Source organism: Camelus ferus, chromosome 2 (assembly GCF_009834535.1).
Source record: "Camelus ferus isolate YT-003-E chromosome 2, BCGSAC_Cfer_1.0, whole genome shotgun sequence".
NCBI lineage: Eukaryota > Metazoa > Chordata > Mammalia > Artiodactyla > Camelidae > Camelus > Camelus ferus.
Genome location: NC_045697.1, coordinates 58,305,540 through 58,321,275, shown reverse-complemented (window position 1 = coordinate 58,321,275; position 15,736 = coordinate 58,305,540). Strand labels below are relative to the sequence as shown.

At 36.5% G+C, this 15,736-nt stretch overlaps 1 protein-coding gene across 1 annotated transcript; it reads left to right on the top strand.

Annotated features, from left to right (window-relative positions):
- The first annotated feature begins 9,393 nt into the window (after positions 1–9,393).
- On the top strand, positions 9,394–9,895 carry LOC102505092 (60S ribosomal protein L21-like). Its single transcript, XM_032459471.1, is given in 3 exon segments — positions 9,394–9,688; positions 9,691–9,717; positions 9,720–9,895. Coding segments are annotated over 3 exon segments (462 nt in total). The 3' UTR covers positions 9,860–9,895.
- Positions 9,896–15,736: the final 5,841 nt, after the last annotated feature.

Genomic DNA, 15,736 nt, shown 5'->3' with positions numbered 1-15,736 from the left:
CCAGTAATATTTCCTTAGAAACACAGATGCTTCTGGGTAGAAAAATATATGCAACCTATAACACCTAAATCAAGTGCTTTTGTATAAACCTCTCCTGTTCCCTTCTCCACTGCCTTACCTCCCACCACCTTCCCTCAAGTCTGTCTCTCTCCTCAAATTTCCTTCCTGACAGGTTTCCTCTAAAGTGACTCAATGACTGTTTTCTCATTCAAGTCTCAAGTCAAATGCAGTGGAGTTTGTCAGAAGGAAGTCGCTCCTGAGCTGCTATAATAAGAGAAGCTCTCCTAACTTGAAGTTTGCAACATAAAAGCTCTCTAGGAAGAATGAAATGGCAGCTGAGAATGTCACTTTAGGCATTGGAAGTAATACAGCAGCTGCTGGTGGACAGCATTCCTCTTATAGACGTCTGTGTGATTTTCTTAGCCAGGGACACATCTGCGGGGCATTATGAATCTGCCAGAAGATTAAAAAATTCATTTACACTTATCGAAATGTCTGAGGGAACTATTTGAAGTGTGAGAGTCCTTTGTAGCTTTTACGAGGAGGACTTTTTGGAAGCAAGAAGAGTCGTATTGGAAAGGCCAGTTTTAAATTTAAACTAAAAAAAAAAATCTTATTTGAGGACCAGAATAGTAAAGTGAATGTTAAAAAGTGGGGAAAAAAAAGGTAGCATTTTTTTAAGAGCTAACAATATGGTTATTAGTAGGAAATTATCAGTAGACTAAATTCTTCTAATGTTCCAACTCATGTTATCATTAATATATTAAGTTCTCTCTCTGAATATATACGTGTATGTATACATATATGTACATATACATACATAGACATATTTATTCTAAAACAGCATGCACCTGAGACATCTGCTTAGATGAAGATAATTATGTAAATGATATTTACATAGTGCTTTTATGTTTTTCAAAATAATTATAATTTAAATTTTGAACTTCAAAATAGGAAGGTAACAGGGCAAATATTTTTGTGTTTGTAATACAGACTGGGAAAACTGACAGCCTGAGAATTTGTCTCTGGTTCTTCAAAACCACCGCAGTAATTGAATGCAGTACTTCCAGCTCTAAGTTAACACGATACTTAGTACAGTACCTAACACAGAGTAGATGTTCATTTCTTTTACAGTAACGAGAAATATATTTAATGTTAAAAATTTCAAGTAGTATATTGAATTAAAATTATAACATGAAGAATGTAGTTTAGTAACATTAATTATGTAGTAACATTATTATGTAGATATGAAGGGATTTATCTTGTTCTTGGCCCAAAATAGATAAATGGCCATAGATCACTGCTTAATAAATATAATTAGAGATAAAGAATGGGCAAACAGAAGTGGGGGTCGCCTACCCCACTAGAAAGTCAAAATCTCTTGCTTAGTTCCTAGGTGTGAGCCAATTCTCAGACCCAGAAATCATGGATTGAACAGCAGTGGTCTCCTTACCCACCCCACCCTCCCCAAAAAAGGACTTATCACCACTTATTTGGGTAATCATACACTAGGAGATGGGGAATAATAGATGTTTAGAAGACTCTTGGATGCAGGATCTGAGTGGACACTGGTATTTGGGACCCAGAGTGTTGTCATGGCCCCCCCCCCCCCCCCCGTTAGAGGAGGAACATACGTGATCAGGTAATAAAAAGAGCTCAGGTCCATTTCACAGTGCATCCACTGGATCACTCTTGGCCCAGCCTATGCTCGTTTCCCTGGGACTTTTATGGATATTCTTAGCTGTTGGCACAACTCTCATTCTTCTTCCTTGGCCTGTAGAGTAAGGGCTGGAAGGAAAGGACTAGATGTCTTGAAATTTACCCTTTCCTCAAGATAGTAATTTGAAAAGCACTGGCCATTCACTAACCAGCAGGGAGATGGGGCCAACTCTGCGTGGCGATGATACCCTCAAGCTTCCCTATGGGATCGGATTGAATCTAGTCTCCAGCTGAGACCACATTCTTTCTGTGCTTTTTGCCTCTGCTCTTTCCACTGTGAGTTCTCCCTTTCTCCTGAGAACACTTGCCCAGTGAGATATTTGACATTAATTCCAGACTTTGGCTCTTCTTTAGGGAACCTATAATATATGAAATAGCACCTTCCACTCTCTTCCACCTTTTGTTTTCTATCTTCTCACTGATTTTGTTTTACTTTTTACATACCTCAAAACTACTGCACATTATATTTCTAAATAAGTATTTTTAAATTTATTCAAATGAACTCCCTAATTAGAGTCTAAGCCATTTTGAGATACTTTGTATTCTTTACTACTTTAGCCCAGACAGAATAGAGTGTAAGCAATAGTAGATACTCCAAAAAATTGTTCAATGAATGAACAATGTTCATTCAATGAATGTTCAATGTGTAAGGAAATGAATTTGAAATAGTTGGGTTTTCATTTACCTTTAAATTTTGTTGTTATTTAGTGGGTCATTTGCTAACATCCCTAAAAGGGAAATTTAGTAGCTCAATTTAACATATACTTTTTTCTATCCTTATTTTATATGTAGATTCAAATAGGATCAAGAAAAATTTTTAAATAAAATTAAATAAACTCATAATTAAGAATTCAGTTCTCTAAGAATTTAGTTTATATTAATATAAGTTTAAGCTAATTTTAAACTTATTTTTCCATATTTATAAAATGAGTTCTTTCCTTTTTATGTTGATAACCTACGTCTTGTGTGTTCTAACCTTAAGTGCTATGACATACCTACACTTTGAAGCATAGCATGTCCCTAATTGCTCCTTACTGGTTAACAGTCATTTTATAAATGGGGCAGTATAATCTTTAACTATCCCAAGATGCCATCAATCTAAAGAATGTCAATTTTTTTCACATTTAAGTTTCTGAAACTTAGTTTAAGGTAGTGGATATATTTTACTATACCCTGTAAGTTATAAAACCCCTATAAGTTTTGGAATTGAGTAGATTCTTTAAATCATTTTAGTCTTTATAGCAATATTAACTTATATAAAGGTTTCCTTTTTTCATTTAAACTAATTGATTGAGTTATTTCACTACAGATTTTATAGTCACCTTTAAAATATAGTGAGATAACTAAAAAGTGTAGCACATTTAATCAAGAAGTTGACATACACTGAGAAAAAGGAGCATTCTGAGTTTAATCTCAAGCTGTGCTGCATTTTACAAAGTCTAGAGATTTAAAATCTTGAAACAATATTATTTGGTGGAAATTTGAAGGCAACAACAACCAGAACAAAAACAAGACAATTCAATGCTTTTAAAAGTACTACGAAAAAATTATGTCCAATATAGGAGGCATTAGGAGACCTGATTCTTCGTCCCAACTTGCTTTATCTAACTATGTGATCTGAGATAGAAGGATTGTCATTGATAAAGTGATTTTATTTGATTAATGTTAAGTGAATGATAATATAAATTACTGCTATGTTTTTGCTCCACTCTGCTCTTCCCTTTAATCCCATACATGAGCCCATTTGAGTCACAAGGTCACAGTTACTCACTTGGTCATAGTTGCCAAACCAGTGAATAGAAACTGCACATGCTTGACTTTTAAGTAACAGTCATGTATGAAATTAAGAGATATGGAAGAATACTTCCTGGATACTACAGACTGAGTGTTTTTAATCCCTCAAATTCATTTACTAAATCCTGACTCTAAATATGATGGTATTGGGAGATGAGACCTTTGTGAGGTGATTAGGTCCTGGGAGGGGAGCCCTCATAGTGGGGTTAGTGGCCTTAATAAAGAGACCCCAGAGAGCTCCTTTGCCTCTTCCGCCATGTGAGCTTACAGCTGAAAGGAGCTGTCTGTGAACCAAGAAGTGGCTTTCACCAGATACTGAATTTGCTTTGACCTTGGACTTCCCAGCCTCTGGACCTTTGAGAAATAAATTTCTGTTAGTTATAAGCCACCAGCCTGTGCTATTTGTTACAGTATCCCAAACACTCTAAGGCTCCGGGTAAGTTGCTCCCACACTGGAAAAGATTACCCAACTAGAAGAGATTAAAATTCTGGGCTGGATTTTAGACTTGACAATGAAAGGAAACAAAAGTAGGCTCTAGTGAAGGAAGAGGCTCTGTACCCTAACCCCTTAACCCATGAGTGTTACCATTCAAGTTTGGGGTAATAAAACTGCCAGATAAATTTGGGCATCTGAGAGTTCAAAGGAGCCATGCTCTCCAAATTTGTCTGTAAAACTGGAAAACGGCAGCCTTGCAGGCATTCACTGTACCATTATGGCAGGAGAACAAGAGAAGATAGATGGTTATCAGAGTTGGACACAGGATAATTACAGAGCCTGGTTTGCCCAGGACAGTCCTGATTTACATCTGCTTTTCAATAGCCTTTGTCTCGGACAACATGTCCCAGTTTCAGATGATAAATTAGATGATCACTCTAGTTGTAAGTGGCAAATAGGGTTTGAAGTAACCCTACGAAGTTTCCCATAGCACTAGATTGGAAGAAGAGTGTAGCTCCTTTTTCCTGTGTCCCAGTCAATTTAAGGAGGCACAACAGTTGAAAGAGGCATACACACATAGACTGCATTTAACTTGGGACACCTAGATGAATGGAAAGGGGCTTATGACCATGTAAAAATTTGTGCTACAACTGGCAGCTTAGTAAACAATACAACAAATTATTACCCCTCTCCACTAATGTCACCATGGCACTGTCCTTGGGTAAATGAAGACTAAATTGACGGCTTATAACCTGAAATGACTTGATCTGAGATTGAATAAGATTATGTTTAGGGCCATGTTTTGAAACTAAGTTCAGTTATAGTTAAAAAGGAAAAGGCATATGTAGGTTGAGGACTGAGTTACTGACTACAAGTGTTTTTCAAGCTCTTCTGTGCCACGTTCTGTAGGTCCTCAGAGTGAGAACAGGGGCCATGGAGTATCTTGGGGGAGGAATCTGAGCTCACAACCCCTGCTTTGATTCTGCTTCTACTTGTTAAAAAATGTTTAATTAGAAAAAAGATTTTGCTACTCATATAATGATAGTAGAGTCACCTTTATTCCTCTATTTTTTTCTCACAGCCCATATCTAATACAAGTTTCACTGCTTCTGTTTTCAAAAGTCTAATCATTTCCTGCTCTCCCCACTGTTAATCACCATGTTCAAAACCGTTATCAACTCTCACCTGGAGTAATGTGATAACCTCGCCAGCTGGTTCCCTGTCGCTACCTTTGATACCTGATAGTCTGTTCTCAACAAAGCAGCTGGAATAATCCTTTTAAAAAGATAAGTCAAATCAGGTCGTTTCTGTGCTCATGACTCTTCAATGGTATCCCATATCACTTGTGCCCTACATGACCTGCCCCACATGGTACCTCATCTCACAAGATCCTATTTGAGCTGCCCTCTTCGATCTACTATCTCTCCGATCTCATCTTTTTCCACTCTTCTCTTACTCTCTGTTCTATTTGGCTTCTGTGCATCACTGTGTACACACACATGCTAATTATTCATCCACGTCAGGGTTTTTTTCATTTTCTGTTCACTGTGACTAGCCCACCTTCCCCCAGAGCAGGCAGTAAAGAATAAGTTTAATAACCACTAAACCCAATGATTTCTAAGAAATAATTTTTATGACTTTAATTCTGTAATTATAAAAAGTTCATGCACTTGAATGCCTGGAATTGAACCAGATGTTCTCTTAAAATTCTCTAAAGGTGATGAACTCTCTGTTATGATTCTACAGTGTCAATTTCCAAAATGTCCATTTGTCTTCTGATAGTGGAATTTTGGACCATTGATGTCAATCCCAAAGAAGTTACAAATAGCATACATTCAGCTACCAATATTTATAGGGTAAGGATACCATTGCTATCTTATGCCATGTAGCAAAGAATGTAATAATTGAATTTGTTGTTAAAATGTACAAACATAATTTTCACGATAATAAATTCAAAGAGTCCTGTCTTGTGTTCATTATAGTCTTGCTTGTAGTCTTCACTTAGTTAGGTGTTACTTATAAAATTAATTTTATATTCATTCCCACAGTCTTCATGTATTTAGATATTGCTTGTAAAATTAGTTTTAAGATCAAGCCAACAAATACTGTCCAAAAATGTTGAGCAGCCATACATTATTCCTAGAAATAGACACTTGAATACAAACTTGTCAAGAGAACTGAATTCTAATGATCAAGTCAGTTACTTTCTGAGGACCCAGTTACTTCATTTTTCTCACATGGTAGGCAGCCACTGGCCTCAATTGTCCTCACCTTCTAATTTCACACCCATGTGTAATCTTGCCCCCTTGACTGTGAGATGAACTTAAATTGCCTTGTTTCTGATGAAAAGACTATGAGAAGTGATGAGTAGTCATTTTTGAAGTTAGGTTATAAAGAGTCTATGGCTTCCATCTTGGGTGCTTTCCCTCACTTTCTGTTACCTTGCCGGTTCTGGGGTGATGTCCTAGAGCAGCCCTGTGGAGGATCCCACATGAGTGAGCTTGGAAGCATATCTTCTGAGCCCTGCCAAGAGCTATGTGAGTAATTGGAACATAGACCTTCTGAAGGCTAAGAGCCACGTGAGTGGACTTGGAAACAGTTCTCCCCAGTTAACCCTTGAGTGACAGCAGCCGTGGCTGCTATATTGATTGCAGCCTTGGAAGAGATGCTGAGGCTCAGTTAAGCTACTGTTGAGTCTCTAACCATTAGAAACTACGATGTCATAAATGTTTGTTATCATGTGATATCATGGGAATGTCATGCCTAGGGTATGTTACCTAAGGATAACATCATTGATTACTATAAAGTTCTTTCCTCTGTCTCTTAAATCCTTCCCTGCTTTTCTAGGGATAATCAAATTGGAATATAAGAATTGTCATTCTCACTAGTCAGAGAGTAAAAATAACTAACTTGAGAAGAACTGTGATTTGACTTTGCATTGTGATAGATCTCTTAAATAGCCAGTTGGAAATAAAATATGTTAATGTACATTAATTTTTTTGAAAACTCCAGACTTTTAAAAAGTAGATTTCCTAAATCACTTGCCCAGCTTTGGTCTAAAGTAATAAAATTAAGGCAATGAAGTCAAGATGATTGCTCTAATCTGCTTGCATAAGAAAGGTCACCTAGAGGAGACTTAGTTCTGTTCAGATCTGGGCTGCCTCAAAAGGCCAGCAGTAGAAAGGCTGGTCAGAAGGCAGCAGCAGCCTTGATCTCCATGACTCCTGTCCTTCCATTCCAAGCATACACCAATGCCCTTTGAAGTAACATATTTTGATCCTTCCGGTTCATCCACATTGGGATGGTTTTAATTGGTCAGGGTCCATTGATATCAATCCATCACTTATGTCCTTGCTATATTATGGCTCTGGTACCAGGAACCTCTAGCATCAGTGATCCTTTTATTTGTATAAAAGGAGAAATCTTTCAACGTTATTTATATAACTAGCACCTCGATAGCTCAAAGCAGCAGCCTGCAGCCTCAGCTTTCTCCCAATCTTTTACAGCCTTTTATGTGTATATAGGAGCTTCAGTATTTTTATCTCTACCATTTTCTCCCAGCTAAACTTCAATGTGCATTGACATATATAGATACATGCAGAAAAATATATGTGATCATAGATACATACACACAAATAGAAGAATTTTTATGTAGACCCCTTTAAAATAACTGTCATTTTTGTCTTACTAAAATGAGACAATATTAGAATACTTTATTATATAAAAAACATTTTACTACAAAAAAAATCCACTTGATGATATAAGATTCCTTGAATATGTTCTTGGGGGTGATTATTGATAGATATACAAAACATGATCACTAAATAGTTGTTTAATATAAATGACTGGAATCTTGAAAGTGTTCCTATATTTCTTTCTCTGTTGAGCCTGTCTCTTAAATACTTCCCTAGTCTTAGCACCGTCTCCATTGGCCAATCTCATAACTTCCTTATTTCCCACTTAGACTCTTGTCCCTATCTCATCTTCCTACATGCAGCTTTATCCTTCTATAACCATTTTCTAATTATCACCAGAATTTTTTCTAAAATGAAATCTGGTCCTGTCACTCCAATGCTTCTCTACAGTGGCTCTCTTTACCTACAGGGATAAGTCCAAACGGTTATGTTGTGTATATATGTTATTGTAATAGTTCAAAGATTTCATAACTTTATATTTTTATACCTGCTCTTCCCTCATCTAAAATGCCCCCTCTAGTTCTGTGTACTTGGCAGGTTTCTATAACTATTTAAAGAAATCAATATTTCTAGAACTGTAATGGGCAAAAAAAAAATTTTTTTTTAAAAAACACCTTTACTGCGGTATGGTTCTGGTACAGTAAACTACACTTATTTCAGGTATACAATTTGATGCATTTTAATAGATGTATACAGCCATGAAACCACCACCACAATCAAGATTCCTAACATTTCCATCACTCCTCAAGAGGTGCAGTTTTCAAATTCCCAATTTATCTGTTCCAATCCCTTTTAACCCCTGGTAACCGTAAAACTCTTTAAGGTATACATGTAACCTTTTAAACAGGCTTGTTTATAGCGTGAACCCTTATTTAAATTACTAAAGACATCTTCATTTCCTTTTGGTTCTTGGGAGAAAGCTTTAAATCATATCAATGAACTTCAATTATAAATAGCCCTCACGCTTCTAGGAAATAAAATGAAAATATTATTAAGCAATTCTCCCATCTGAGAGACATGGGAGAGTTAGAAGAGAGCAAGGACTACAAGTGTTTAATGAAGATATGAAATGTGAAATACCTAGTTAAGTAGTTCTCAATAATAATTATGACCAACAGAGTATGATACCAATTGACATTTTATTGTGCTATAAATCTTGCATCCACTTTCCTGCATAAATATTAAAGTGTGCAGTTTAAACTATTTGCTGAAAGGACTTGCCTGATCTGAAGCTACACAAAGAAAAAACAAAAACCAAAAGCCAAACAAATAATTACTTTCGTAGTCAGAGGAACCCCTCCTGATACCTCACTTCCCTATTCAGCTAGCACAGCATAGGTTCATTTTCTTCTCCTGAGCTGGTTAAAATACACATGCACATAGTATTTGTGAATGAATTAATCAAGAGGAGGGGTAGTGGCACATAAAGGGTGATGATTTGGAATTGTAAGAATGTCAGTCACCTGGAGGTACCACAATGACTGTATATAATGTTAAATGGATGGTAATCCTAAATTACATCAGTCAAAAGATACAGTCAGATCTATAAAGGCCACGTTTATGATTGTCTTGTGCAGACAAGAGCTTTGGGTTTCATTTCGACATCTTTGCTTGGCCTGTCTTCCCTAAGTGTGGCATCTCATGGCTACATTTCCATGAGCTGCCCCTCAAAATTACAGTGAAACAGTAAGTACTTTTTAAAATTTGTATTAAAACATTGGACTCTTTTAGCTGGGAACTGCCATCTAAATGACTAACCCAAAGAGAAAGAGGAGAGGCACCTGCTATATGTTTTCTAGGCCTTTTAGAAAACATGGAGGTGTTCTTTTGGCAACATACACGCAAACCTACAAGAAAGGTGATTCTGTAGACCTCAAGGCTGGGCACTGCTCAAAAGGAATAACCAACAAATGTTACCAGGGCAAAACCGGAAGAGTCCAGAGTATACTTAGCAGACTTGTTGGCATCACTGTAAACAAACACGTTAAGGGCAAGATTCTTGCCAAGGGGACTGATGCTCATACAATCTATAGCAGCAGAAATAGCTCCTGAAACTTGTGAAGGAAAATGATCAGTAAAGAAGGAAGCCGAAGAGAAAGGGACCTGGGTTCACCTGAAGCCCCAGCCTGCTCCCCGCAGAGAAGCACACTTTGTGAGAACCAGTGGAAAGGAGCCTGAGCTGCTGGAATCTGTTCCTTATGAATTCCTGGCATAATGGGTTTTAAACAAACAAAACAACCACAAACCTGGATTGTAAAAGTTGGGACTTCGTTTTCTCGCTTAATTGAATAGAATGTAGTATCACTTCCCCCAAAGAAGTATTTAAAGCAAACTTTAATTGTGTTCTAGTTCATTAGGTAATGTTAAAATGTTTACTGTTAAAATGTACTGTTTGGCTTGCTAAAAGCCAGTTTGAGCTAATCTCTGGTCTGCATAGACTGGTATGATTCAAACATTCTGCTGCGCTTCTGGCTGAACAAGCATCGTGAAACAACAGTGTGTATTGAATGGGACAGATACAGTTTTCTTACAATCATTTTGCTCTTCCGTATTCATGGAAAACCTCCCTTGTTTGTCAGATCTGTCTATTTCCTTTTCTCATTTTTTAATTAATTTTTAGTAAGATCCATTTTCCTCCCTAATCTCTTTCCTCCTGATATTACTTTAGATTGGATCAACTCCACTCTTACATTATTTACTGCTCCTGGAGGTGAGGAAGAGATAAGCAAACATAATTGGAGAGATTAAAAAGATAAACTGGAGAGCTAGAGGTAGGGCTAACCAGGCGAGAGTTATAATGGGGACCGAATTGTTGAGATACAGCTAAACATTTTTCTCTCTGAAGGAAACAAAATTTAGTCTATCAATGAGTAACCTGTTCTCCCTTCTGCCTGGTGCACACTCTTCTAGATCGATGCCTGCTCAACTTTTTCTCCTAAGTTAGGACTCAGCTCACAAGTCACTTTCTTTGAAAGGCTTTTCTTAATTTCCAAATATAAAATAATGCCTCTTCATCACTTCCGTCACATCACTGTGTTTTCATTTCTGTATGTCACCTGAGATGCTCTGAATATATTTTATTTCATTACATGTTGTTTGTCTCCTTCAAATAAAAAGTAACTGCTGTGTGAACAGGTGTCTTGTTTTTCTTTGAACTAAGAAGAGTATCTAAAGAAAAGACATTAACAATGTTTTTACAAAGGTAATTCTTTCTTTTCATAGAAGTTATCATTAATTAGAGAGTGAAATAACTAGAAAAAGACTGAATAGTACAGTGTACTTTGTAGATCATCAGACTAGGTTCAAGGATGAGAGAAATACAGAAACAACAAGGACCTACTGTATAGCACAGGGAACTATATTTGATATCTTGTAATAGCCTATTATGAAAAAGAACATCTATATATGTATAGCTGAATCACTGTGCTGTGTACCAGAAACTAACACAACATTGTAAATCAACTATACTTCAATAAAGAAGAAAAAAAAAGGGCGAGAGAATTCAACATGGTTAAAAACATTTGGGGAAGACTTCATGGAGGATGTGAGCTTCATAATGGCTCCAAAGAACAAACAAAGAGGTGAAAGGGCATTCATTACAGGGAGGGAAACAACACACATGAAGATATTGGGGTACGAATTAACCTTAAAAGATATTAAATGGTCTATTTCATACCACCTGCTTCTAATTTCTTGATGCAAGAGTATAATTTGAAATTACCCTCCTGAATTTTGTTATAAACATGAAGCCAGATACTTAACACCAGGCTTCCTGAAGGAATGGGGTGTAAAGGCATCACTTGTCTTTGTGCTCAAGTGTAGCACTCAATAAGCCCATGTTCAATGAGGGGCCGTCTTTCTGACAAGACAGATGAGGCAGCGACATTGTGAGCAGTGACCGTAGACTGTGTGGGCTGTGGCTTTCACAGCAGGGATTTGTCAGGCTAGTCGGAATTTCATTTGGAAAACCTTAAGCACATTTTCATGAGGGTGTCTGCATGGACTGGCATAAGAGTTTCTCACTCTTGCCCTAGGCCAGCAGATACACACTGTCCTCTCTCACCTTTTGATTTAGAAGCCGACTGTCAATTTATTACCTTCTCCATCTGATAGAAACTCTGCCTAAGGATCATTTTATCCCACGGGGTACTTAGTTAGTTGGAAGGAAGACAGCTAAGCAGGAAATTTTTAATACTGGGGAGGGGAAAAGTGGCACAACTGAATTTTTTTCTCGTGACTACCTTGGATATTGTCTTGTTGAGTTTGTGACTCTGTGTGGATGTGTGTATGTTTCTGGCATGTGTGTGTGTATGTGTGAGTGTGTGTTTTCCTGCTTCTTTTCTTCCTTTTATTGCCATATTGACAGGAATGTGCCCTTCTGGACTGTACAATGTTGAAATAGCAATCCGTTTTGAAACGGCTGTTTTAAAGAATAATTGACTGACAGAGATGGAAACCACTAGTAAGAAAGAAAAAGGGCATACAGACAGTAAATGACTAGAGACCTGAGTGTTAACATAGAAATGTTGAGATACACACATGACAAGAAGGTTTTGATTTGCTAAATTAACAAGGAAAACCTTAATTGGAGGCATCGTATTCTTAATTTCTAGTGAGACCATATCTACAGCCAAAGACTACAGCTGATGGACGGAGGCTGAGGGCGCCATTGTATTCAGAACAGATCATCTTATCTTTGAAAGTTTCTATAGTTACAAATGACATTTTTGTGGCCATTAGTGATGTCAAAATTTCTATAAAACACTGCTATAAAGTATGATGATAAACTGAATATTGAGTTCATAGTTATTTAAAATTTTTTCTCGACATGTGTGTAATCTTATATGTGTACAGGCATATATTATTGAGGCATATTTCTATAAGTGTACCATGGAGATTATGAAAGGTTACTATCTATGGTGAATACTGGATGACATTAAAAAAATTGAAATAATTTTTAGCAATACTTGAAACTTATTAGAAATATTTTCCTTTAAAAGAAGACATTGTAGAGGAGGAGGATATAGCTTAGTGGTATAGTGTGTGCTTAGCTCGTGCAAGGTCCTGGGTTCAATCCCCAGTACCTCTGCTAAATAAATAAATAAATAAATAAATAAATAAATAAACAAACTGAATTACCTCCCCTTCCCCCCCCCAAAAAATTAAAAGAAGACATTGTAGAAAAGGGTAACTTGAGCAATGATACTTTGGGTTTGCATTACATGTAAATAATAAAGCAGGATAAAACAAATAACCAACCTAATGTTCCTGGTTAATAAGCTCATAACTTGGAAATGTGTCACTGGTGCCTTCAAAATTAACCCAATATATTTGGGGTGAACATTTAAAGAAATTATGGAACAATGGCTTAATTATAAAATTTAAAAAAGTCAGCCATCAATTATCTATACTTACTTTGAAATATTATATAATTACTTCAAATCTACTGGACTTGATAAAACATAGTAAGTAAGTATACTAAAAAGATTTCTAGCCTTCAAATAGAGATATAAGCACATCTTCCCAACTGTGATAAAAGATTGACACGCCAAAGTACAGTACTGTATTTAATTGTCTATTTGTTTATTCATTTATTCGATCCTTCATTCATTTACAATTTCATTGTGCTCATTAACAGAGCATTTGGTTAGCTGATTGAATTAATTATTCATTCTGAGTTAGGAATTTCCTGATTGTTCCCGGTTGGATTTGGACCAAAATTTTCCATGGCTTCCTTTCCAAAAGAGGTTATGTGTCTGGTTACTAGTTTAGGCTCATGTAAATGCTAAGCTGAAAAATAAAATACATTTGTCCCTTGTGACTACAGTTTCACTTTCTGAGTATTTTCTCACTGTTTGTCCATATTCCCTTCATTTACAGATGCACTTGCCTCCTCAAACCTACCTATTCTGTTCATTAGTACCTTATAGAGGGCAAGTATTTGACTTATTAGCAATATATATAATTTTGAAATGCAGTATCTGCCCCTGTTAAGAGAAAGTAAACTTTTAAGCAGCTAGTGTGTATAGAGTTTGGGGAGTTAGGGTGTGGCATTTGGGGAGTGTCTATTTCACAGGGGAAAATATGAAAGGATAAAGGAAAACTAACATTTATTAAAGACTATTATTATTGTGCCAGTTATCCTGCACATACACTTACACATTTTATCTTATTTTTGTTTTTTATTGAAGTATAGTCAGTTACAACATGTTAATTTCTGGTGTATAGCATAATGTCCCAGGTACATTTTATCTTATTTGATGCTTATTGTGTTATAAGTGATACACATTTTTGGTAATGAGATCCAAAAATTGCTGATCTGAGATGGCTGCCAATTATAAAAGATTCAGGCTCCAGGAACTCAGTGTTCCTCTATGATCATGCACCCCACTATGTGAATAGGTGTCATATGAGCCTCTTTATGTTGCACTATGGGAATTGGCAAGTGGGGAATTGGCACAAGAAAGCTGATACTCCGCTTATTGCTAATGTTGTGAGTAGCAAACTGTTCTTCATCTCTGTCCCAGGAGTTTCATGTCTTCTATCAGTATTCATGAAACTGTGGAAAGCTAACTTGTTAGGTTCCCAGGTGAGTAAAATCATGGACCCTTTGTAATTCTTGAAAATGATGTTATGCTTTAACTGGTAGCTTTATTTTCTTAGTGGTATGTGAAATAATAATATATTTAAATTTAATGCCTTCTTAGATTCACTGACATGTATCTGAATATATATACTTCATTTATCAAGTATAGAATCAGTGGCATTCGTACTTTCTAAGAATCTTGTCAAAATTTCAAGTTCTTACAGCACAGAGCTGATGTATACCAGAACATGGTGTAATCCCAATGTTTTTATTTAAAATTAGAGCTAGAGAGAAGCCTCACATTAGCTTTAAAGGTGAGCTCTACCTAATCTTTTCTCAAATTCTATTTTGGAAAGCATTTGATAGCAGCCCACCTAATCAACTCATAGTTTTATTTTCACTTTCTATTCCTACCTTGTGTATAGCCTCCTGGGAAACTTCTTTGGAGGAGGTTTGTTTGAGAAAGCTTGCTTTAGAAATTTTTGATTGTGACACCATCTTCCTTACCCTTTCTTAATGAGATCAACAAGCTAACTTATTACCTTAGAGTGAAGAATAACTCTGAAAGGGCCAAGGCATTTCTGTCTTGTACATGAATTCTCCCTTGCGACAAGCAACATGAGAAGACAAATTATCATTACAGATTTTGTGGTAGGCACAGAATTAAAGTAAACAATATAAATGTCGTTATGTTGTTTACTAGAGTCTCACTGGAAAAAAAAAAAGCAACAAAAACCACGCATGTCCTTTCCCTGGGATGCCAGTGCCCAGTATAGCATTTGCCCCATTGGCTTAAGCCTCATGTTGATGGTTTCATTCTTCAGGATAAGTGCTTTAGCTTTGGACATAAGAAAAAAATCAGGCTGTTTAAATATGAGAGGAAGGAGACAGAAGTCTTCTGCAAAAGAGACAACATTTCCTGTGGGTATTGTTTGGAATAGGCATTTGAAGATAGCTGAAAATGTGGTAGCTATCTTCAACTCTATGCAGAACTCACCTGCAGACAAGGACAAAATACTGAGAGAGAGCAAGATGGAAAAATTAAATCTCCAGATCATCAGATGCCAACTCTGTCACTCTGTACTCAGCAGATCACTTTCCTGGGCTCTTTTTTGCCTGCCTTCCCTGGCAGGAGGTGAGGGCGGTAGTGGGATAGAGTAGATTTGAACAAAAGACAGCTTTACATGGGTTCTCACTTATTTCTTATCTCAGCTCTTCTCATTAATTTTCAGCCTAGTTTAATTCTTCCCTAGCTGAGAAGAGAGAAATCAGTTTTCTTAATTCATGTATAATCATTGGTCTTTTTTTCTTTCTTTCTGACACCAGGTTTAGAATTATTCTAATATGGAAGGTTACCATATAGTCTTCTTTTTCACCAGTGTCCTTATGAAGGACAGGAAAAGAGTACTGAATGAGAAATGAAAATAAGCCAGTTTTTGATATAACAAATTTCTGATGGTCACAAATGAATAATATGTGTATCGTATTTCTAGATATATCATTAGC